The 23,616-nt window shown below is 39.5% G+C and overlaps 1 protein-coding gene across 2 annotated transcripts in view; it reads right to left on the reverse strand.

Moving 5' to 3' along the window:
• tsen15 (TSEN15 tRNA splicing endonuclease subunit) overlaps window positions 1-21,351 on the reverse strand; it is a 32,710-nt gene extending 11,359 nt beyond the window's left edge. The window contains exons 1-4 of one of the 2 annotated variants that reach the window (XM_062069277.1): window positions 21,088-21,351; window positions 20,931-21,012; window positions 10,410-10,545; window positions 5,858-6,036 (exon numbers count right to left, since the gene is read on the reverse strand). In XM_062069277.1, the coding sequence (XP_061925261.1) occupies window positions 5,865-6,036; window positions 10,410-10,545; window positions 20,931-21,012; window positions 21,088-21,135 (438 nt within the window). In that variant the 5' untranslated portion in view covers window positions 21,136-21,351 and the 3' untranslated portion in view covers window positions 5,858-5,864. Of the gene's footprint in view, window positions 1-5,696; window positions 6,037-10,409; window positions 10,546-20,930; window positions 21,013-21,087 lie in introns of those variants that run through there. The other variant, XM_062069276.1, reaches the window with a different exon arrangement.
• Window positions 21,352-23,616: the final 2,265 nt, after the last annotated feature.

The raw sequence follows: 23,616 nt of genomic DNA on the forward strand, positions 1-23,616 counted from the left end.
AAACATGTTTTTTCACCCTTTGTGGGGATTAGGATTAATTCTTCATCTAAACGGGAATATATGGATATCTCATCAGTCGGCATCCCGGTGAGAGCAGACATTGTACAGTGACTTTTCTATGTTCAGTATGCTTAAACTGAGGAAAATACACAAATATTACATGTTATTATGAATGTTACTACATTACATATATACTAACAGCATGTATATAAAACGATGATGGAGGCTTTCGGATGTGTTTTAGTGCGCTTTATAGGCAAATAGAGCAAATCCCTTTGGCTCCATTGTTAGCTGACTTTTGCTAGCATTTACCCCAAATTCCTGACTCTAAGCCGCTATTTTTCTATGCTTTGAATCCTGCGGCTTATAAAACGGTGCCGCCAATTTATACTTTTTTTTGCTGACAGCTATGATGCACATAGTTTTAAAAAACAAGCAGCCACTGAATAGGTGTGTTATTGTTTGTGCTATGGCGCCATCTTTTGGACGAGTTCGCTCCCTTCAAGTTCTGCAGTGTCTTTTACCATTTAGTGTCGTTCCGTCTTTTAGCCGTCCATAGCGTTTCTACTCGCATGGATTCTTCATTTATCACTCCAAGCAACGTTTGTAAGTTTTACAATATAAGTAAAACAATTCTTACCTACTAAACCAGCGGTGCCCAAACTTTTTGACTCGCACTTTTTCGACCCGCATAAAGTTAAAACAATGTGGCCGGGCTGTATATATATAAATATAAATATATATATATATATATTAGGGGTGTAACGGTACGTGTATTTGTATTGAACCGTTTCGGTACGGGGGTTCCGGTTCGGTTCGGAGGTGTACCGAACGAGTTTCCACATGGACATATTAAGTAGCGTAACGCACGTTGTGTAAACAATGCACACCGAGGCACAACACACGGCATGCTAGCAGCTAACGGGCTACGATAGGCTGACCATACGTCCTCTTTTCACCGGACATGTCCTCTTTTGCGGAGCTGTCAGGGCGGAGTTTCTTAAATGCCTCAAATGTCCGGCATTTTGAGTTAGGGTTGGTGGATTTTCAATGTACGTTCAGGGTTAAGAAGGGGTTGAAAACAAAACAAATTGTGCGCGCAGCAGCATTCGTGAGGGAGGGGCAGAGACAAAGAGAGAGAGAGAGTTATGATAAATGCGCATGCGTCGCCAGGCTCTGCTTTTTATCCATAGATTTATCAGATTACATTTTTTATTATCTATAGCAGGCGTGTCAAAAGTGTGGCCATTTGCGGCCAACAGCTAATGTTTTAAAGGCCCACGGCACATTCTAAAAATACTATTAAAATAAACAAAAACATAACAAAAGTGAAATAAAAAAGCTTAAAGGTTAAATGTAATTTAGAAAAAGTTGCAATGTTGACTAATAAAACAAAGCTGTTTTTTTTTCTTTCAAACTGTCATTGCTCGAAACATAATATTGAATCAAAATCAATGTTATTATGAATTATTGACCTATCCAAGGTTCCGATTACTTCACATCAAATATTCCACTAAGAAAAATATTTTTGGTGGAAGATTTTGCAAATTTGGTAAATAAATAACCCAAAAATTTATATTTTGTTGTTTTCTTACTGTACCAAAAATGAACCGAACCGTGACCTCTAAACCGAGGTACGTACCGAACCGAAATTTTTGTGTACAGTTACACCCCTGATATATATATTCCTCGCGCACTAATTGACTGAACACTGCGGCGCGAGCGCAATGATGTCATGTTATCGATGGGAAAATGCATTTTTAGACAATATGATTTGCCTGAGTGGCTAAGAAACACAGAGGGTAACAAGTGGTAGAAAATGGATTATAAAGGACAGATTTAAAAAAATATATTTTTATTTTTTTAACTTGGACTTCCCGCGGGCCGGATTTTGGACGCTGGTGGGCCGCATCCGGCCCGCGGGCCGTAGTTTGACAACCCCTGTACTAAACTGTCCCATGTGTGATGTCTTTTGCAGTGTTTTCATGCTTATTTGTATGTGCTATCGCAATGTAATGAAGCTCGCGTCTTTAGCATTAGCTAACATGCTAACACGTTTGCAAGTGTCTGTGTTAGTATTATTAACTTACAATGGCATTCTTTTGGTATTGTTCCAGTTTCATAAATTCCTCAGTAAATTCAACAAACCGTCACCGTGGAGATACTGAGTCTGTTTAGCTGATTGGAAAGCTAGCTTGCGCAGTTAGTGGGTCCATGACGATGAATTCTGGGTTTTTTTGATCAGCCGTTTTACAGGCACCGTTTTTGAAACAAATTTGAGTAAACAATTCCAAAAGCTTTCTCATTTAATAACGTATATATCTGTGGCTTGTAGTGCAGTGCGGCTAATGTATGGGAAAAAATTATCTAAAATTTTGTGGGTGCGGCTTTTATCCCGGTGCACTGTATAGTAGGGAAAATACGGTATTTACTAGTTAGAATTAGGGATGTCCGATAATGGCTTTTTTGCCATAATCCGATATTCCGATATTGTCCAACTCTTAATTACCGATACCGATATCAACCGATACCGATATATACAGTCGTGGAATTAACACAATATGATGCCTAATTGGGACAACCAGGTATGGTGAAGATAAGGTCCTTTTTAAAAAAAATTAATAAAATAAAATAAGATAAATAAATTAAAAACATTTTCTTGAATAAAAAAGAAAGTAAAACAATATAAAAACAGTTACATAGAAACTAGTAATGAATGAAAATGAGTAAAATTAACTGTTAAAGGTTAGTACGATTAGTGGACCAGCAGCACGCACAATCATGTGTGCTTACGGACTGTATCCCTTCCAGACTGTATTGATATACATCAGGCCTGGGCAATTATTTTTACTCGGGGGCCAAATTTAGATGAAAAAATGTGTCTGTGGGCCGGTATATCTATTTTTAGGAAAACTAATACAAAACCTCACAATAAAGTCTGATTGAATGCTAAAAACTTTATGACGGACCGCCTTAAAAATGGAATGGAATTTAAAAATGTTCTACGAACAATAAAACCCTGAATATTGACAACATATGAACGTCACACCCCCTCTCAATCGACATATTTTACAATCATGCAACAAAAATGCAACAAACACAGCGAAATATGAATGCAAAGGGTAAAACATAAACCCACCTACAATCTGATATATGTGATATATCACTAAGCTTTAAGATTAAAGATTAAAGTACCAATGAGTGTCACACACACACTAGATGTGGTGAAATTTGTCCTCTGCATTTGTCCCATCCCCTTAGGGAGCAGTGGGCAGCAGCGGCGCCGCGCCCGGGAATCATTTTGGTGATTTAACCCCTTTAGAACTTTCTTGTAAAAATCTCCTTCTGCGTCTGTCCCTGACACCCACATTTCAGGCTCTGGAAACACTCTGTGGAAACGCTCCCCACCCACACTGCTTGGTGCCTCGTCTGACCTGCTGTGACGTAGATTATCATAGTAACTAGTAGGGTTGTACGGTATACGGGTATTAGTATAGTACCGCGATACCAATGAATCATATTCGGTACCATACCGCCTCTGAAAAGTACCGGTCCGCCACACCCTAAGATTTTTTGTTAAAATAAAGCCAAAAACGCAATTTTTTCTGGTGCCCTTTATTTAGAAAAGTATCGAAAATTACATCATAATGGCAGCTACAGTTTCCATCTTAAAGATCAAAAAAAATTATTTGGGAATGTCCGGCGGAACAGATTGAAAAGCTTAACGGGCCGCATGTGGCGCCCGGGCCTTAATTTGCCCAGGTCTGATATATAATGTAGGAACCAGAATATTAAAGGCCTACTGAAACCCACTACTACCGACCACGCAGTCTGATAGTTTATATATCAATGATGAAATCTTAACATTGCAACACATGCCAATACGGCCGGGTTAACTTATAAAGTGCAATTTTAAATTTCCCGCTAAACTTCCGGTTGAAAACGCCTTTGGATGATGACGTATGCGCGTGACGTAGCCAGTGAAACAGGAGTATCGGTAGCCCATTGAAGCCAATACAAAAAACTCTGTTTTCATCTCATAATTCCACGGTATTCTGGACATCTGTGTTGGTGAATCTTTTGCAATTTGTTTAATGAACAATGGGATTGCAAAGAAGAAAGTTGTAGGTGGGATCGGTGTATTAGCGGCTGGCTGTAGCAACACAACAAGAAGGACTTACTTGGATAGCAGACGCGCCAGCCGATGCTAGCCGCCAACCGCATCTGTGATCGGGTGAAGTCCTTTGTCGCGCCGTCGATGGCTGGAACGCAGGTGAGCACGGGTGTTGATGAGCAGATGAGGGCTGGCTGGCGTAGGTGGAGCGCTAATGTTTTTATCATAGCTCTGTGAGGTCCGGTTGCTAAGTTGCTAAGTTAGCTTCAGCGTCGTTAGCAACAGCATTGTTAAGCTTTGCCAGGCTGAGAATTATTAACCGTGTAGTTACATGTACATGGTTTAATAGTATTGTTGATCTTCTGTCTATCCTTCCAGTCAGGGATTTATTTAAATGATAAATGATAAATGGGTTATACTTGTATAGCGCTTTTCTACCTTCAAGGTACTCAAAGCGCTTTGACAGTATTTCCACATTTACCCATTCACACACACATTCACACACTGATGGCGGGAGCTGCCATGCAAGGCGCTAACCAGCAGCCATCAGAGGCAAAGGGTGAAGTGTCTTGCCCAAGGACACAACGGACGTGACTAGGAAGGTAGAAGGTGGGAATTGAACCCCAGTAACCAGCAACACTCCGATTGCTGGCACAGCCACTCTACCAACTTCGCCACGCCGTCCCGTATTTATTTTGTTTCTATCTGCCAGATGCTATCACGTTAGCTCAGTAGCTAAGAGCTTCGTCGATGTATTGTCGTGGAGATAAAAGTCACTGTGAATGTCCATTTTGCGTTCTCGACTCTCATTTTCAAGAGGATATAGTATCCGAGGTGGTTTAAAATACACATCCGTGATCCACAATAGAAAAAGGAGAGAGTGTGGAATCCAATGAGCCAGCTTGTACCTAAGTTACGGTCAGAGCGAAAAAAGATATGTCTTTCACTGCATTTTAGTCCTTCACTCTAACGTTCCTCATCCACGAATCTTTCATCTTCGCTCAAATTAATGGGGTAATCGTCGCTTTCACGGTCCGAATCGCTCTAGCTGCGTTGAAAACAATAGGAAAATATGAGGGAGTAAACAACTGACAACATCACGCTACTTCCGGTAGGGGCAAGGCTTTTTTTTATCAGAGACCAAAAGTTGCGAACTTTATCGTCGTTGTTCTATACTAAATCATTTCAGCAAAAATATGGCAATATCGCAAAATTATCAAGTATGACACATAGAATGGATCTGCTATCCCCGTTTAAATAAAAAAAAATCATTTCAGTAGGCCTTTAATAACAGAAAGAAACAACCATTTTGTGTGAATGAGTGTGAATGAGTGTAAATGGGGGAGGGAGGTTTTTTGGGTTGGTGCACTAATTGTAAGTGTATCTTGTGTTTTTTATGTTGATTTAATTAAAAAAATTAAAAATTAAAAACAGATACCGATAATAAAAAAAACGATACCGATAATTTCCGATATTACATTTTAAAGCATTTATATTATCGGACATCTCTAGTTAGAATGCATAAAAAAAACGAAACATACGTGTTCTTGTCTTACATAACGATTGTGAATGATAGACACAATTTTAAAACAAAGTGCAGTTCTCCTTTAACTGAAGTAAACAAAATGTGACCAGCAAGAGTCAATGGAACCTGCATCATGGCTGCTTACAGCCTCTTAGCAGTGCACATAAGCCTGATTCAAACAAAGTCCAAACAGTTGTGTGATCACTTGTGTTTCCCACCAAATGCTCAGTGCTGCTGTCGTCTCTTCCTGTGCTTGCGGCGTCCAACATCTTGGAAAGGACCTACGGGTGGGTCGGGGGTCACCAAGCCATCCGTCAACCTCTGGTAGACTAGCGTGGAGTCTGAGGCCACGGCACACAGGAGCATCGGAAAGCCTCTGTCCAGCACGTGTCGTATACTGCAAATAAGTACAGAACATCAACTTCATTGATGTATCCATGCATCCATCTGCTAAACGGCTTATCCTCCTTAGAAATGCCGCCTCACGATGGTGAGCTAGAGTCTATCCCAGCTGACTTTGAGTGAGATGCAGGGTACACACTGGATTGTTGACCTTTCAATTACAGGAAACATATGGTATAGACCAGAGGTGTCAAAGTCGTTTTCACTGAGGGTCACATCGCAGTTATGTTTGGCTTTTAACAGTGAACATTATTATTACACAATTTTTTATGCATTTTATTAGATTTTTTTTTAAACTAAAATGTAAAAAAATGATGGTAAGTTGCAGTAATTTCACCTTAATATGTAATGTATATTACTGTAAATGGAAAAACCGTACTGCTGTTTTTATGGTAAAAAAACATTTACATTTGTTTTTTTAATGTAAATTTTTTTTAAATGCATTTTTACAGTAAAGTTTTGGCACCTAAGCTGCCAGTTTGTTTTGTTTTTTACAGCAAATCCACAACTGTAGATTTTTCAGTGTATTACTGTAAATGCCAAAACGGCACCACAGTTTATTACAGTAAAAAAAAAGTAGTTTTTTTCATTTAGAGAAAAATGCTATAAAAACCACAGTAAATTTCCCAATTTTACCATGAAATTTATTGCTACTTGTACATTGCACAATTTGATGGATAACTTGCTTTGAAATCATTGCTATTACTATTTATTCTTATTTAAAAAATGGTTTGAATGTTTGATAATATATTTTTGCATAATTAGACAATATTTAAGTTAACAACATTTGCGATTGCATGGAGTACTTTTTTTTCCCAGCCAAAATAGAAAGAAATAATACATTTAGTAAGACAAGTTTCAGTACTTTATTGATACATATTATTTCCAGGCTTTCGAGGGACAAGTAAAATGAAGTGGCGAGCCACATCTGGCCCCCGTGCCTTGGGTTTGACACCTGTGGTATCGACAAACAATCATTCGCACTAGGGTTGCTAGATGATAAATGGCATAAATGATATAAATAGAGCTTATAATACTATTTTTATATTGTGATAATGCCTGTTGATGACACATTTTAGCTGTGTCCAGCAAGATTGACAGCGACAGCGAGCGTCATTAACACACTGTAGCATTTTCACTAGCGTCCAATGTCTCCTTCACAGTACAAAGCCAATTCTCAGTCTGCAATCCGAGCCTCCCTGACGGCACATAAACTATTGTATTTTCCGGACTATAGAGCGCACCTACTACATTTTAGAAGAAAGTTTTCTTTCCATATACCGTATTTTTCAGAGTATAAGTCGGTCCGGAGTATAAGTCGCACCGGCCGAAAATGCATAATAAAGAAGGGAATAAACATATATAAGTCACACTGGAGTATAAGTCGCATTTTTTGGGCAAATTTATTTGATAAAACCCAACACCAAGAATAGACATTTGAAAAGCAATTTAAAATAAATAAAGAATAGTGAACAACAGGCTGAATAAGTGTACGTTATATGACGCATAAATAACCAACTGAGAACGTGCCTGGTATGTTAACGTAACATATTATGGTAAGAGTCATTCAAATAACTATAACATATAGAACATGCTATACGTTTACCAAACAATCTGTCACTCCTAATCGCTAAATCCCATGAAATCTTATACGTCTAGTCTCTTACGTGAATGAGCTAAATAATATTATTTGATATTTTACGGTAATGTGTTAATAATTTCACACATATGTCGCTCCTGAGTATAAGTCGCACCCCCGGCCAAACTATGAAAACAACTGTGACTTATAGTCCGAAAAATACGGTATTAGCCGCAGCAGACTATAAGCCGGAAATATACATGTTGTGAAATGAGTCATCTACACAGAAATGTTTATTTACATACCCTAATTGTTTCCAAACGATGTCTGTAATGGCAGTAAAACGGTAGATCAGACAAAACAGAAGTCATCGTCATGGACACACTAGCTGCGGAAGCTCGCTCTCCAATCCGCTTAACAGACTCAATAACTCCCCGATGACATTTTGGTGAATTTACTGAGGAATTTGTGAAAGTGAAGCCATAAAAAAAGAATGCCGTTGTAAGTTAATAATACCAACAGACACTCATAAATGTGTTAGCATATTAGCTAATGCTAACGACCCTCCATGGATTACATTATGATAGCGCGTACAAATATGCATGAAAACACACCTGCAGACATCAAACATGGGACAGTTTATCCATCCATCCATCCATTTTCTACCGCTTGTCCCTTTCGGGGTCGCTGGGGGTCACTGGAGCCTAAGAATTAACCTAGTTATATCGTAAAACTTACAAACGTTGCTTGGAGTGATGGATGAAGAATCCATACGAATAAAAACGCTATGGATGATTAGAAGACAGAACAACATTTCTGCTTCCGGTTTAAAACTTTAAACAGCAGGAAACACTTATAGCATCCAGCTGCACCTGCAGTGAGCAAACTCGTCCAAAAGATGGCGCCATAGCACAAACAATAATACATTTAAGTGTCTTTGCATGTGTATAATGAAAACTATTTGCTTAATGGCTGTCAGCGAAGAAAAATCCATAAATTAGCCGCACCGTTTTATAAGCCGTAGTATTCAAAGCGTAGGAAAAAAGTAGTGGCTTATAGTCCGGAATTTACTGTATGTTTCTTACATGTATCATTGTCACGGGAGGACGAGTAATAGCTCAACATGCTACACTACACAATGTAAGAGGATATGCTAACAGCTATGTTATAGCTCTTGAATGTAGACAGAAGTGGGTGGAGTGATACGATTATTGGCAGTAACGATACCAAGTATAGTATCAGTAAATATGACAGTGGGTAGATCGATATCTATGTAATCAAAAACTCTTTTGTTGTTTTGGTATTGTTAACAAACTCAGGAAACATGTCCCTGGACACAGGAGGACTTAAACGGCAAAACCCAAAATTTTTAAATCACAGCAAATAGTAGGACATAATTAAAATCCTGTGTTTTCCCCAATTATAATTGTGATAAAAAATGTAATTATTCAATGATGTTGAAAATTTCATGTATATTCATGAATTATTAATAAGCACTAAAAACAAAACTATGGATAAATGTACACAGATAAGCCACGTAGCAGGTAAAACACATTTATTAAAGACAAAACACAAATTGTAGGAATTTGTTACAAAATGTAGTCATTTCACTTGCATTAGTTGACACTAATTGGGCAGTTTTAACTCCGCTAATATTTGGCATCAAACCAAGCAGCTGTGTGAGCGCCTACGTATCTACATGTTATGTGTCTACATGTTATGTATCTACATGTACACAGCAGGGGAGCTGGTTAATTTATGAGAGTAGTGTGTGTGTGTTTGTGAGAATGTCAACGTGTTGGCTGAGTAACGTCAGTGAGTGAGTGGGCGAGTAAAGAGAGAGAGAGAGAGAGAGGTAGCACGTGCATTGCGCAGTAGCGTGATGAACGGGTCCAGTTGTGTCCTGCGAACCTAATAATAAAGCAGCCAGATTGTCACAAATCGCCGGCCTCTGATTCTGACCGGAAAGCAGAGCTTAGCAGACTCATTCCGGGTAAAGTGAAGGGTGAAAACATCGACCCTGAAGGGAACGTCTGCCCTGTCCGCCGCGACTACGGTCTGCACCGGAGCCTAACAGCTGGACAGGTGTAACAACTACATTATCACCTGCCACTCTTTCCTTGTGCAGATCTGAATGCTTATTATTTAAATGTTTACCCAAGTTTGAAGCAAAGGTACTAATACTAATCGCCACATTAGGCAAGGCGTGTTTTAAAGCAGCTGTTGTGAGAGTAGCGTATGTGTGTGTGTGCTTCTTTAAGGCATTCAGATGAAAGAACGGCACCGATACTTTTCAAAGGTGGTATAGTTCTGATTTCAATTGATTAGCACCGCGATACTTAATTAGTACCGGTATACCGTACAACCCTACAGTGTACAATTTGATGGATAACTTGTTTTGAGTCAAGTAGATATCTGAGTATTTATTTTTATTTTAACAAAAGAAAAGTGTTTGAAATGTATGATTATATAAAATGTGTTGCACTAATAGATCAAGTTTGAAAAAGATATTAAATTGCATGCAGTAGGCTACTTGTATTTTCTTCTGTCAAAATGGAAAGAACAAATACATTCGATAAAATACTTTTTTGATGCATATTAATTCCAGGCTTTTGCGGGCCAAGTAAAAGCCTAGAATGTTTACAAAGTTTTACACCCGTTTTACATTTGATCAGAAAAAAAAATCTGTGATATCGCACATCTCTAAAATCCATATCTCTCCACTGTGACGTGATAAACAGTTAATTTATGAAATTCAAAATAAGGCAGTCAGCTTTTCTTTGTCTTACCTTCTGTGGCTTATGAACTGACACACAGGCAGTGGAAAAACTGTCTGCATAGGCGAGCATTCCGTCTCTTTTCCCTCTAACAAAACAAGCTGGAGTTCATCACTTTTAACACAGGACACCTCCTTCCAGTTACGCACTGCAAAGAACAAGAGTAAAGTGTGGTCGATGGTGGAGTCGCTTTTAGAATTACAGCATTCACACAATAAGACACAAGCAAGAGTAATTATTGACAGTAGGTGTGTAACGGTATTGCAGATATACTGCAGTATTGCAGTTTCAAAGTCTTCACAATAATCCGTGATGCGTGACGGCATTAATCAAAAACTTAGTGTGTAGTTTTTTTTCTGGCGCTTTAGCGTTGGCTGGGTCTGAAAATAAACTACCGTATTTTCTGGACTAGACGGCGCACTTAAAATCCTTTTTTTTTCTCAAAACTCGACAGTGCGCCTTATAACCTGGTGCGCCTAATGTACAGAATATTTCTGGTTTTGCTTACCGACCTTGAAGCAATTTTATTTGGTACATGGTGTAATGATAAGGGTGACCAGTAGATGGCAGTCAAACATAAGAGATACATGTAGACTGCACTATTATGACAATATGACTCAAGTAAACAACACCAAAATGTTATACACTACCGTTCAAAAGTTTGGGGTCACTTTGAAATGTCCTTATTTTTGAAGGAAAAGCACTGTATTTTTCAATGAAAATAACTTTAAACTAGTCTTAACTTTAAAGAAATACACTCTATACATTGCTAATGTGGTAAATGACTATTCTAGCTGCAAATGTCTGGTTTTTGGTGCAATATCTACATAGGTGTATAGAGGCCCATTTCCAGCAACTATCACTCCAGTGTTCTAATGGTACAATGTGTTTGCTCATTGGCTCAGAAGGCTAATTGATGATTAAAAAACTCTTGTGCAATCATGTTCACACATCTGAAAACAGTTTAGCTCGTTACAGAAGCTACAAAACTGACCTCTTATCATTGCCTGCGAGAGGCAATGATGAGAGATATAGCAGATTAGTCTCGTTAACAAGTGGCTTCCTAGCTTCTGTAGGCAACAGGGACTAACGTTTATTGATAACTGGCCCTCTTTCTGGGGCAAACCAGGCTTGCTGATGAGAGACGGCCTTCACCCTAACCAGGAAGGCGCCATCATCCTGTCTAGAAACATAGACTACTATTTAAGTCTCATTTGACTGACTACACTAGAGCAAGCCCGGTCACAGGCAATTACAATGTCTGTTAGCCCGGGTGAGGAGTCAGTTAAGCTAGAACTAGCCAGCGCCAGGCTGGATAATCCATGTACGCATAGCAATTCTCTTAGAATAATACACAATTCACATAATGTTTTTTCTGTTGTGTCTGTGTCAGAGGTGGACATGCATTCTACTGAGGTGGCAAATTATGATATGTCCAGTCTATTGCAGCACCAAGCAAACAATCGGAAAATTCCCGTCATATCAATTCCTAGATATGGTCGAAACTATTTAAAGTGCACTACGCATAATAAACGCAACATTGTTAATATTGCCACTACGGATAATCTCAACAAAAACTCGTCAAAACAGCCCAATACCTATAATATGGGCGTTTTAAACATAAGATCATTGTCTCCCAAGACGTTATTAGTTAATGAGGTCATTAGAGACAACAATCTTAACGTCATTGGTCTTAGCGAAACCTGGCTCAAACCAGACGAATTTTTTGCGCTCAATGAGGCATCTCCTCCTAACTATACGAATGCGCATGTTGCCCGTCCTCTTAAAAGGGGAGGGGGTGTCGCACTAATATACAATGAAAATTTCAACCTTACCCCTAACCTAAATAATAAATATAAATCGTTTGAGGTGCTTACTATGAGGTCTGTCACACCGCTACCTCTCGACCTGGCTGTTATCTACCGCCCCCCTGGGCTCTATTCGGACTTTATCAGTGAATTCTCAGAGTTCGTTGCTGATCTAGTGACGCACGCCGACAATATAATCATAATGGGGGACTTTAATATCCATATGAATACCCCATCGGACCTTCAGTGCGTGGCGCTCCAAACCATAATTGATAGCTGTGGTCTTACACAAATAATACATGAACCCACGCATCGCAACGGTAATACAATAGATATAGTGCTTGTCAGGGGTGTCACCACCTCCAAAGTTATGATACTTCCATATACTAAAGTAATGTCCGATCATTACCTTATAAAATGTGAAGTTTTGACTCATTGTCAACAAGCTAATAATAATAATAACTGCTATAGCGGCCGCAACATTAATGCTGCCACAACGATGACTCTTGCTGACCTACTGCCTTCGGTAATGGCACCATTCCCAAATTATGTCGGCTCTATTGATAACCTCACTAACAACTTTGACGATGCCTTGCGCGAAATTATTGATAGTATAGCACCGCTACAGCAAAAAAGGGCTCCTAAAAGGCGCACCCCATGGTTTACAGAAGAAATTTGAGCTCATAAATTATCATGTAGAAAACTGGAACGCAAATGGCGCGCGACTAAACTTGAGGTTTTCCATCAAGCATGGAGTGATAGTTTAATAACTTATAAACGCATGCTTACCTTAGCTAAAGCTAAATACTACTCAAATCTCATCCGCCTCAACAAAAACGATCCTAAATTTCTGTTTAGTACAGTAGCATCGCTAACCCAACAAGGGACTCCTCCCAGTAGCTCCACCCACTCGGCAGATGATTTTATGAATTTCTTTAATAAGAAAATTGAACTCATTAGAAAGGAGATTAAAGACAACGCATCCCAGCTACAAGTGGGTTCTATTAACACAAATACGACTGTATATACGACGGACACTGCCCTCCAAAATAGTCTCTCTATTTTTGATGAAATAACATTAGAGGAATTATTACAGCGTGTAAGTGGGATAAAACAAACAACATGTTTACTTGACCCACTTCCTGGGAAACTTATCAAGGAACTGTTTGTATTATTAGGTCCATCAGTGTTAAATATTATAAACGTATCACTTTCCTCCGGCACTGTTCCCCTAGCATTCAAAAAAGCGGTTATTCATCCTCTGCTCAAAAGACCTAACCTCGATCCTGACCTCATGGTAAACTACCGACCGGTCTCCCACCTTCCGTTTATTTCCAAAATTCTCGAAAAAATTGTTGCACAGCAGCTAAATGAACACTTAGTGACTAACAATCTCTGTGAACCTTTTCAATCCGGTTTCAGGGCAAATCACTCTACGGAGACAGCCCTCGCAAAAATGACTAATGATCTATTGCTAACGATGGATTCTGATGCGTCATCTATGTTGCTGCTTCTTGATCTTAGCGCCGCTTTCGATACCGTCGATCATAATATTTTATTACAGCGTATCAAAACACGTATTGGTATGTCAGACTTAGCCTTGTCTTGGTTTAACTCTTATCTTACTGACAGGATGCAGTGCGTCTCCCATAACAATGTGACCTCGGACTATGTCAAGGTAACGTGCGGAGTTCCCCAGGGTTCGGTTCTTGGCCCTGCACTCTTTAGTATTTACATGCTGCCGCTGGGTGACATCATACGCAAGTACGGTGTTAGCTTTCACTGTTATGCTGATGACACTCAACTCTACATGCCCCTAAAGCTGACCAACATGCCGGATTGTAGTCAGCTTGAGGCGTGTCTTAATGAAATTAAACAATGGATGTCCGCTAACTTTTTGCAACTCAACGCTAAGAAAACGGAAATGCTGATTATCAGTCCTGCTAGACACCAACATCTATTTAATAATACCACCTTAACATTTGACAACCAAACAATTACACAAGGCGACTCGGTAAAGAATCTGGGTATTATCTTCGACCCAACTCTCTCGTTTGAGTCACACATTAAGAGTGTTACTAAAACGGCCTTCTTTTATCTCCGTAATATCGCAAAAATTTGTCCCATCTTGTCCACTAGCGGCGCTGAGCTCATTATTCATGCGTTCGTTACGTCTCGATTACTGTAACGTATTATTTTCGGGTCTCCCTATGTCTAGCATTAAAAGATTACAGTTGGTACAAAATGCGGCTGCTAGACTTTTGACAAAAACAAGAAAGTTTGATCATATTACGCCTATACTGGCTCACCTGCACTGGCTTCCTGTGCACTTAAGATGCGACTTTAAGGTTTTACTACTTACGTATAAAATACTACACGGTTTAGCTCCAGCCTATCTCGCCGATTGTATTGTACCATATGTCCAGACAAGAAATCTGCGTTCAAAGAACTCCGGCTTATTAGTGATTCCCAGAGCCAAAAAAAAGTCTGCGGGCTATAGAGCGTTTTCTATTCGGGCTCCAGTACTCTGGAATGCCCTCCCGGTAACAGTTAGAGATGCTACCTCAGTAGAAGCATTTAAGTCCCATCTTAAAACTCATTTGTATAATCTAGCCTTTAAATAGACCCCCCCTTTTTAGACCAGTTGATCTGCCGTTTCTTTTCTTCTCTCCTCTTCTCCCCTGTCCCTTGCGAGGGGGAGTTGCATAGGTCCGGTGGCCATGGATGAAGTGCTGGCTGTCCAGAGTCGGGACCCCGGGTGGACCACTAGCCTGTGCATCAGTTGGGGACATCTCTGCGCTGCTGACCCGTCTCCGCTCGGGATGGTTTCCTGTTGGCCCCGCTGTGGACTGGACTCCCGCTGATGTGTTGGATCCACTGTGGACTGGACTTTCACAATGTTATGTCAGACCCACTCGACATCCATTGCTTTCGGTCTCCCCTAGAGGGGGTGGGGGTTACCCACATATGCGGTCCTCTCCAAGGTTTCTCATAGTCATTCACCGACGTCCCACTGGGGTGAGTTTTTCCTTGCCCGTATGTGGGCTCTGTACCGAGGATGTCGTTGTGGCTTGTACAGCCCTTTGAGACACTTGTGATTTAGGGCTATATAAATAAACATTGATTGATTGATTGATTGACCTTCCTTTGAGCAGATTGAGTTTCTGGAGCATCACATTTGTGCGGTAAATTAAACGCTCAAAATGGCCAGAAAAAGAGAACTTTCATCTGAAACTCGACAGTCTATTCTTGTTCTTAGAAATGAAGGCTATTCCACAAAATTGTTTGGGTGACCCCAAACTTTTGAACGGTAGTGTATGTTCCATTGAAAATATAGAACATTACACACAGTGCTCAAAAATCTATTAAAATGTTTTAGTACGACTTTGGTACCGCTTGATGGATTGTCGGCGCATTAACATAAGAGTATTATTATGGTGTGTGTATAAGGTAAGACATATTATCTGGCGTTTTGTTTCGCAATATTATGCAAATACAACTTTTCTTACCTTCTGGTACCTGCTGATCTGTATTTGGGATCTGCATGAAACCTGAAAAATTGCGCGGGTCCGCCTTTGTAGACCGTAGTCGATAAGCTTTTTATTTTTATCTTCTTGTTATAGGACATTCATTCTCCAATGTTGCCATTTCTAATATAAAGTAGTGTAAAGTTGTTACTTATGTCTGTCAGTAAACTTGCCAACGCTGTCGTGAGTTTACATTATTCACCCAAGGAACTTTAGTTAATAGAGAGTTCCGGTCGGACGTTTTTTCACGAGACACATTTCCGGCCTTGTTGTTGTTTCCGGATGAGGAGATGCTGCTCCGTTATTGATTTAAGTAAAGTCTGAATGCCATTAAAACAGTTAGCTCCATCTTTTGACACTTCTTCCACTCCCGTCCCTGCACGCTACACCGGTACAACAAAGATGACGGGGAAAAGACGCTGCCGAAGGTGAGCCGCGTAAATAAGACCGCCCACAAAACGGAGCATCCTGAAGAGACTGTCAGAAAGCGGCTTGAAGATTATCTGTAAAACATAATCTATGCAACATTTTGACCAAATAACCATCATTTCATGTTATGAAGACCACAAGAAAGTGTTTTCAATTTAGAAAGAAAAAAATAATAATATGACTCCTTTAATGCGCCCTATAATCCGGTGCGCCTTATATATGAAAAATTATCAAAAATAGACCATTCCTCGGCAGTGCGCCTTATAATCCAGTGTGCCCTATGGTCCGGCAAATACGGTACATTAACCAGAATCCTCTGCGCAGCACGGGGCCGACAAGGTCGGGTTGCGTGGAACACCGTAAGCAGGAAATGTTGTAGTAGATGAGAGGAATTGTTTTTTTGGACATTTCCTGAAAAAAATCATCAAAATGAATCCATAACTGTTGAGTTAAGGTGCTAACATACACACAAACAAACCCTGGCGGAAACATAATCTCTTTTGCAGGGGTAAGAAAGTCTGTGTCCTGCAAAGCAAAGCGCACCACTTTCGTCTCGAGCATTTCCGAGGCAACACAGAGCATGGAGGGAAATCACACAAAAAAACTACAGCTGAAGTGAAAAGCTACTTGATATCCATCCATCCATCTTCTACCACGTGTCTCTCTTAATGTCGTGGGGGGCTAAAGCCTATTTAGCTGCACTTGGGCGGAAGGCAAGGTACACCCTGGACACGTCGCCCCCTCATAAACTGTCAACCAGAAAATATATTTGAAGTAGGGCTAGGCGATATATCGATATACTCGATATATCGCGGGTTTGTCTCTGTGCGATATAGAAAATGACTATATCGTGATATTCGAGTATACGTTCTCACGCAGTTGCTTTTAGCTGCAGGCATTACACTACAGGCTCTTCTCACTCTTTCTAATCTCTCCTTCTCACAGAGACGTAAACAAGCGCACCTTCTTACATACGTCACATACGTATACGCCCTCGTTGAGCAGAGAGGTAGCAGCATGGCTAAAGTTAGCTGTGGTGCGAGTGGTAATACGAGAGAAAGAAGGTGCGAATCTGGTAACAAATGAAGGAAGAATTAATTCCTAAGAAAAACAGCACAGGGTCCGTCGTCTGGCGGTGGTTTGGCTTCAAGTGGGAATATGTCGAACAGACAATCGTAATTTGTCAAGTGTGGGGCGAAAGCGTTGCTACAAAAAGTAGCATTACTGCTAATATGTAGCATCATTTGAAAAGTCACCCGCTAGATTATGAAGAGTGCTTACTCCGCATGTCAACATCTCCGTTCGGTGCCACACCAACAAAATGCAGAGGCAACCATTTCCACATCAACACCGTATGAAAAAAAATTGTCCACGACATAAGGAGATAACATCCGCAGGAACCTACCACATAGCGAAGGACGTATACAATTTGATTTCCTATTATGCAGCTCATTTTTATTTGACAGTTATTTAAATATCTTGTGTGACATCATGCACAGAAGTGCACTTTATTTTTTTAAACTATTGTAGTGGCGTTCTGTACAAAAAGTGCACTTTAATTTAGTGTTGTTTTGATTTGTCATCTTAGTGACATCATGCACAAAAGTGCACTAATAGCTTGTTTTAAAATGTCTCTGACAATCTTGCACTTTCTGTTTTGGAAATGACATGAATGTTTGTGCCACTGCTTAATAACTGTTTAATAAATACACTTTTGCTAAATTGACTTAGTTGTGATTTCCCTCTCTGCATGAAAGTTTAAAATGAGCATATATTAATGCAGTATGAACAAGAATGTTTTAATGTAGACACATAGAATCATCATACTGCTGTGATTATATGTATCAAGTGTTCATTCAAGGCTAAGGCAAAATATCGAGCTGTATAAAAAAGGCCATATCGCCCAGCCCTAGTTGAAGTGAAAAGCTACTTGATATCCATCCATCCATCTTCTACCACGTGTCTCTCTTAATGTTGTGGGGGGCTAAAGCCTATTTAGCTGCAAGGCAGTACACCCTGGACACGTCGCCCCCTCATAAACTGTCAACCAGAAAATATATTTGAAGCCAGTGAAGCTAAATATCAGTTTGTGAGGTATTTACATTATTAACACTTACATTGATCGTTAACTTTTCTGAAAAACAGGACCACTGTGGAGGAAACTACTTCTCATAAAGTAAAAGTTGAAAAACACTGAAGTAAACATTATTATTTTACACTAGATATTTACATTGTCACTTTAAAGACACTAAATTGTAAAGTTGCTTTAATATTTGCTTGAAACAGTGGATGTTCCTGTAGTAATAAATATGATAAGAACATTTGAGCAGTATATTTGTATTCAATTACAGTCAGTGGGTTTATCTAAACCAGTGGTTCTTAACCTGGGGTCGATCGAACCCTAGGGGTTCGGTGAGTCGGCCTCAGGGGTTCGGCGGAGCCTCCGCCGCGGAGATCAAGACACACCCAACTCATCGTGAAAATAAAAACTTCTCCCTATCGGCGTATTATGGATATTTGAGTCCTGGGCATGACGTTAAAGTGCATCCGGCAGTGGAGGCTCCTCAATGGGGTCTTAGAGCAGTAGGAGGTTAATCCCTTTACTACTGTTACCCCAGGTGGCCCTTGGCAAAGGCCTAGTACCTGACTGCCCCCTAGCCAGGGATACGGTGAAGACCTCAAGGGCGGAGCAGGCAGAAGACGGTAGATTTAAGAACTACCACAACGGCTGCGATGGCGGAAGAAGGCTGCAGCAGAAAAGGGTCCCCAGTCGTCTTGGACTCCATGCCATTGGACCCCGATTCTGTCAAGGATCGTGTGGTGACTGTCTGTGCACCAGTCTCCCCACGTAAAACAAAGTCACGCACAGGCATCCTCCATAAAGGGATACACCCCTACCAGGAGGATCGTCATACTCGTTCGAGTGACCCCCAAAGACTGTTCCCTCTAATTTTCCATCTGATTTGCAGGTGTGTAATTTGTTGTGAGTTCATGCACTGTGTTGGTTTGGTTCTTTGAACAAGGTGATGTTCATACACGGTTCATTTTGTGCACCAGTAAAAAAACATGTAACTTTGTTTTGAATTTGAAAAAAAACAAACATTTTATTTTTCGCTAACGAAGGGTTCGGTGGATGCACATATGAAACTGGTGGGGTTCGGTACTTCCAACAAGGTTAAAGGCCTACTGAAACCCACTACTACCGACCACGCAGTCTGATAGTTTATATATCAATGATGAAATCTTAACATTGCAACACATGCCAATACGGCCGGGTTGATTTATAAAGTGCAATTTTAAATTTCCCGCTAAACTTTCGGTTGAAAATGTCTATGTATGATGACGTATGCGCGTGACGTCAATCGTTGAAACAGAAGTATGCGGACACATTGAATCCTATACAAAAAACTGTTTTCATCTCAAAATTCCACAGTATTCTGGACATCTGTGTTGGTGAATCTTTTGCAATTTGTTTAATGAACAATGAAGACTGCAAAGAAGAAAGTTGTAGGTGGGATCGGTGTATTAGCGGCGGACTACAGCAACACAACCAGGAGGACTTTGAGGTGGATAGCAGACGCGCTAGCCGCCGAACTCACCTTAACTTCTTCCGTCTCCGGGCCGCCGACCGCATCTGTGATCGGGTGAAGTCCTTCGTCGCACCGTTGATCGCTGGAACGCAGGTGAGCACGGGTGTTGATGAGCAGATGAGAGCTGGCTGGCGTAGGTGGATAGCTAATGTTTTTAGCATAGCTCTGTGAGGTCCGGTTGCTAAGTTAGCTTCAATGGCGTCATTAGCAACAGCATTGTTAACCTTCGCCAGGCTGGAAAGCATTAACCGTGTGGTTACAGGTCCATGGTTTAGAAGTATTGTTGATTTTCTATCTATCCTTCCAGTCGAGGGGTTTATTTCTTTTGTTTCTATATGCAGTTAAGCACGATGCTATCACGTTAGCGCCGTAGCTAAAGTGTTTCGCCGATGTATTGTCGTGGAGATAAAAGTCACTGTGAATGTCCATTTTGCTTTCTCGACTCTCATTTTCAAGAGAATATAGTATCCGAGGTGGTTTAAAATACAAATCCGTGATCCACAATAGAAAAAGGAGCGAGTGTGGAATCCAATGAGCCAGCTTGTACCTAAGTTACGGTCAGAGCGAAAAAAGATATGTCTTGCACTGCATTCTAGTCCTTCACTCTAACGTTCCTCATCCACGAATCTTTCATCCTCGCTCAAATTAATGGGGTAATCGTCGCTTTCTCGGTCCGAATCGCTCTAGCTGCATTGAAAACAATGGGGAAATGTGAGGAGCCTTTCAACCGTTGACGTCACGCTACTTCCGGTACAGGCAAGGCTTTTTTTATCAGCGACCAAAAGTTGCAACTTTATCGTCGATGTTCTCTACTAAATCCTTTCAGCAAAAATATGGCAATATCGCGAAATGATCAAGTATGACACATAGAATGGATCTGCTATCCCCGTTTAAATTTTAAAAATTCATTTCAGTAGGCCTTTAAGAACCACTGATCTAAACATTCCTGCGTCTTCATTTTACACACTACGTCATTTTACTTTTTTATTTTTTTTATATAAATACCACAATAATACCGTGTGATTTTGGTACTGTCATTGTGTCACTATGAATTGATATATCAAATTGTACGTACGAAACCATCATGTTATTACCTCTCCTTTCATCTTGGACTACTAAGTTTATCTCAAATGTTGTTGTTTTTAATAATGCACAAATATATATTGTTGTCAAACTCACGCTCAGTAAGATCCATGTAAACAAGAAAAGCAGCATGCACTTGGGCACTGTCTTCCACGCCGAGGTTCTTCATAACGTCATACTGAATTAGAGACAAATGTAAATAAAATTAGTTTTAGCAGCAATATTGACATTATATTTACATAAATATACTCACCACCGGATGTTGCAGAATCCAGTTCGGAGACTCTTTCGACGAGTCCATTGCTGCCGAGTGCTACAATCCAGCATGGACACAGCGAGAAACAAATCTTACCCACTTCCACGAACTTGTTCGTGTTACTGTAATAGATTTACCATATCATTTTTTCATCAAATAAATAAGTTATGTTACTGTTAACAGTGTTTAGTATATTACTGTTAGTTTTACATTTCGAACGGACCAGTTCTGTCACTGCTTATGTGCAACAATTGAATGTGGTCGTAGTGGAACACGTTCGGATACTAATGTTCCGACTGCCAAGTAAATACAGAACAGGGCCACATTGTATGGAGAGAAATTTCTGTTTTTTGTGCAATGAACTTTAAAAAAAGATTTGCAAGAAAGACAGAGATATACAACAAACTAAATTATTGGCATCCAAAAAATACATATATTTGTAACCCAAAAATTATTTGCCACATACATTTTTTGTTTTTGTGTACCTTGTATTTTTTTGGTTGCAGATCCAGTATTTTTGTTTGCAAATATTTTTATATATTTGTTTTTATATATGCATATATTTTCTTTCAAATTTAAAATCCATTTCAAGTCTTTTTCAAGTCTATCATTATTTGTATTTGCATTTACATGCTTGCATTTTTTTTAAACACATTTATCACCATAATATTGCCAATGCAATTCCTTTTGGCTTTAACATTTTCAAGATCTTTGAAGGATTCTGTGTTTTTTTTTTTCTTTTGTAGATTATGATAAAACAAATATTCTAGGCCGGGGTCGGCAACCCGCGGCTCTAGAGCTGCATGCGGCTCTTTAGCGCCGCCCTAGTGGCTCTGGAGCTTTTTCAAAAATGTATGAAAAATGTAAAAGATGAGGGGGAAAAAATATATTTTTTGTTTGAGTATGGTTTCTGTAGGAGGACAAACATGACACAAACCTCCCTAATTGTTACAAAGCACACTGTTTATACTATACATGCTTCACTGATTCGAGTATTTGGCGAGCGCCGTTTTGTCCTACTAATTTTGGCGGTCCTTGAACTCACCGTAGTTTGTTTACATATATAACTTTCTCTGACTTTCTATGACGTGTTTTATGCCACTTTTTTTTCTGTCTCATTTTGTCCTCCAAACTTTTAACGCTGTGCATGAATGCACAAAGGTGAGTTTTGTTGATGTTATTGACTTGTGTGGAGTGCTAGTCAGACATATTTGGTCACTGCATGACTGCAAGCTAATCGATGCTAACATGCTATTTAGGCTAGCGATATGTACATATTGCATCATTATGTCTCATTTGTAGGTATATTTGAGCTCATTTAGTTTCCTTTAAGTCCTCTTAATTCAATTTATATCTCATGACACACTATCTGTATATAATATGGCTTTTAATTTTTTGCGGCTCCAGACAAATTTGTTTTTGTATTTTTGGTCCAATATGGCTCTTTCAACATTTTGGGTTGCCGAACCCTGTTCTAGGCAAACAAAAAATATATACAAATTATAAGCTACCTACATTTTTTTTTGTCAAAAAAAAAAATTCTAATAATTTTTTTTTCTTTGCAGATATTTTTTTTATTTGCAAATCCAGTATTTTAGTTACCGGTAACTTATTTTTTGCAATTTTTTTTTTGTTTGAATTTCTTTATACATCCATCCATTTTCTACCGCTTGTCCCTTTTGGGGTTACGGGGGCGCTGGAGCCTATCTGTATATATATATTTCAAATAAATGTTTTTGTTACAAATATATTTTGGCTGCAATTCATTTACCATGAATTGATTAACGTGGACCCCGACTTAAACAAGTTGAAAAACTTATTCGGGTGTTACCATTTAGTGGTCAATTGTACGTAATATGTACTGTAAAGTGCATTCTACTAATAAAAGTTACAATCAATCAATTAAATCTTTTGTTTTGGTTACATAAAAATACTTATTTCCATAATATTCCCAATATTGATATTTTTGACTTTAAAATTGTCTAAATCCTTGAATGATTTTATGAATTTTCCTTTAATTTGTTGAACATGATTATAAACAATTCTAGGATAACAAAAACATTCCTAAACAAACATATTCTTGAAATACAACAATTTAAAATACAACATAAGATGGCAACAACATAATACATTGTGTCCCTTATTCCCTTGTATTATATGCAATTGTTTGAGCCATGCCTCCTGTGTACAATGATTTATTCCCTGACTTTTTGTTGAAACCTGTATGTACCTCTCAGCATTAATGGCGCCTTCACAGATGTGTAAGTTACCCATGCCTTTTGCACTAATACACCTCCATACCATCACAGATGCTGGCTTTTTAACATTGCGCCAATAACAGTCCAGATGGTTCTTTTCCTCTTTGGTCTGGAGGACACAACATCCACAGTTGTCCTCGGGCCCAGCGAAGCGTTTCTGGGTGTTGTTGATAAATGGCTTTCGCTTTGCATAGTAGAGTTTTAACTTGCACTTACAGATGTAGCGACGAACTGTGGTCACTGGCAGTGGTTTTCTGAAGTGTTCCTG

The sequence above is a fragment of the Entelurus aequoreus genome, linkage group LG14 (assembly GCF_033978785.1).
Source record: "Entelurus aequoreus isolate RoL-2023_Sb linkage group LG14, RoL_Eaeq_v1.1, whole genome shotgun sequence".
Classification (NCBI taxonomy): Eukaryota; Metazoa; Chordata; class Actinopteri; order Syngnathiformes; family Syngnathidae; genus Entelurus; species Entelurus aequoreus.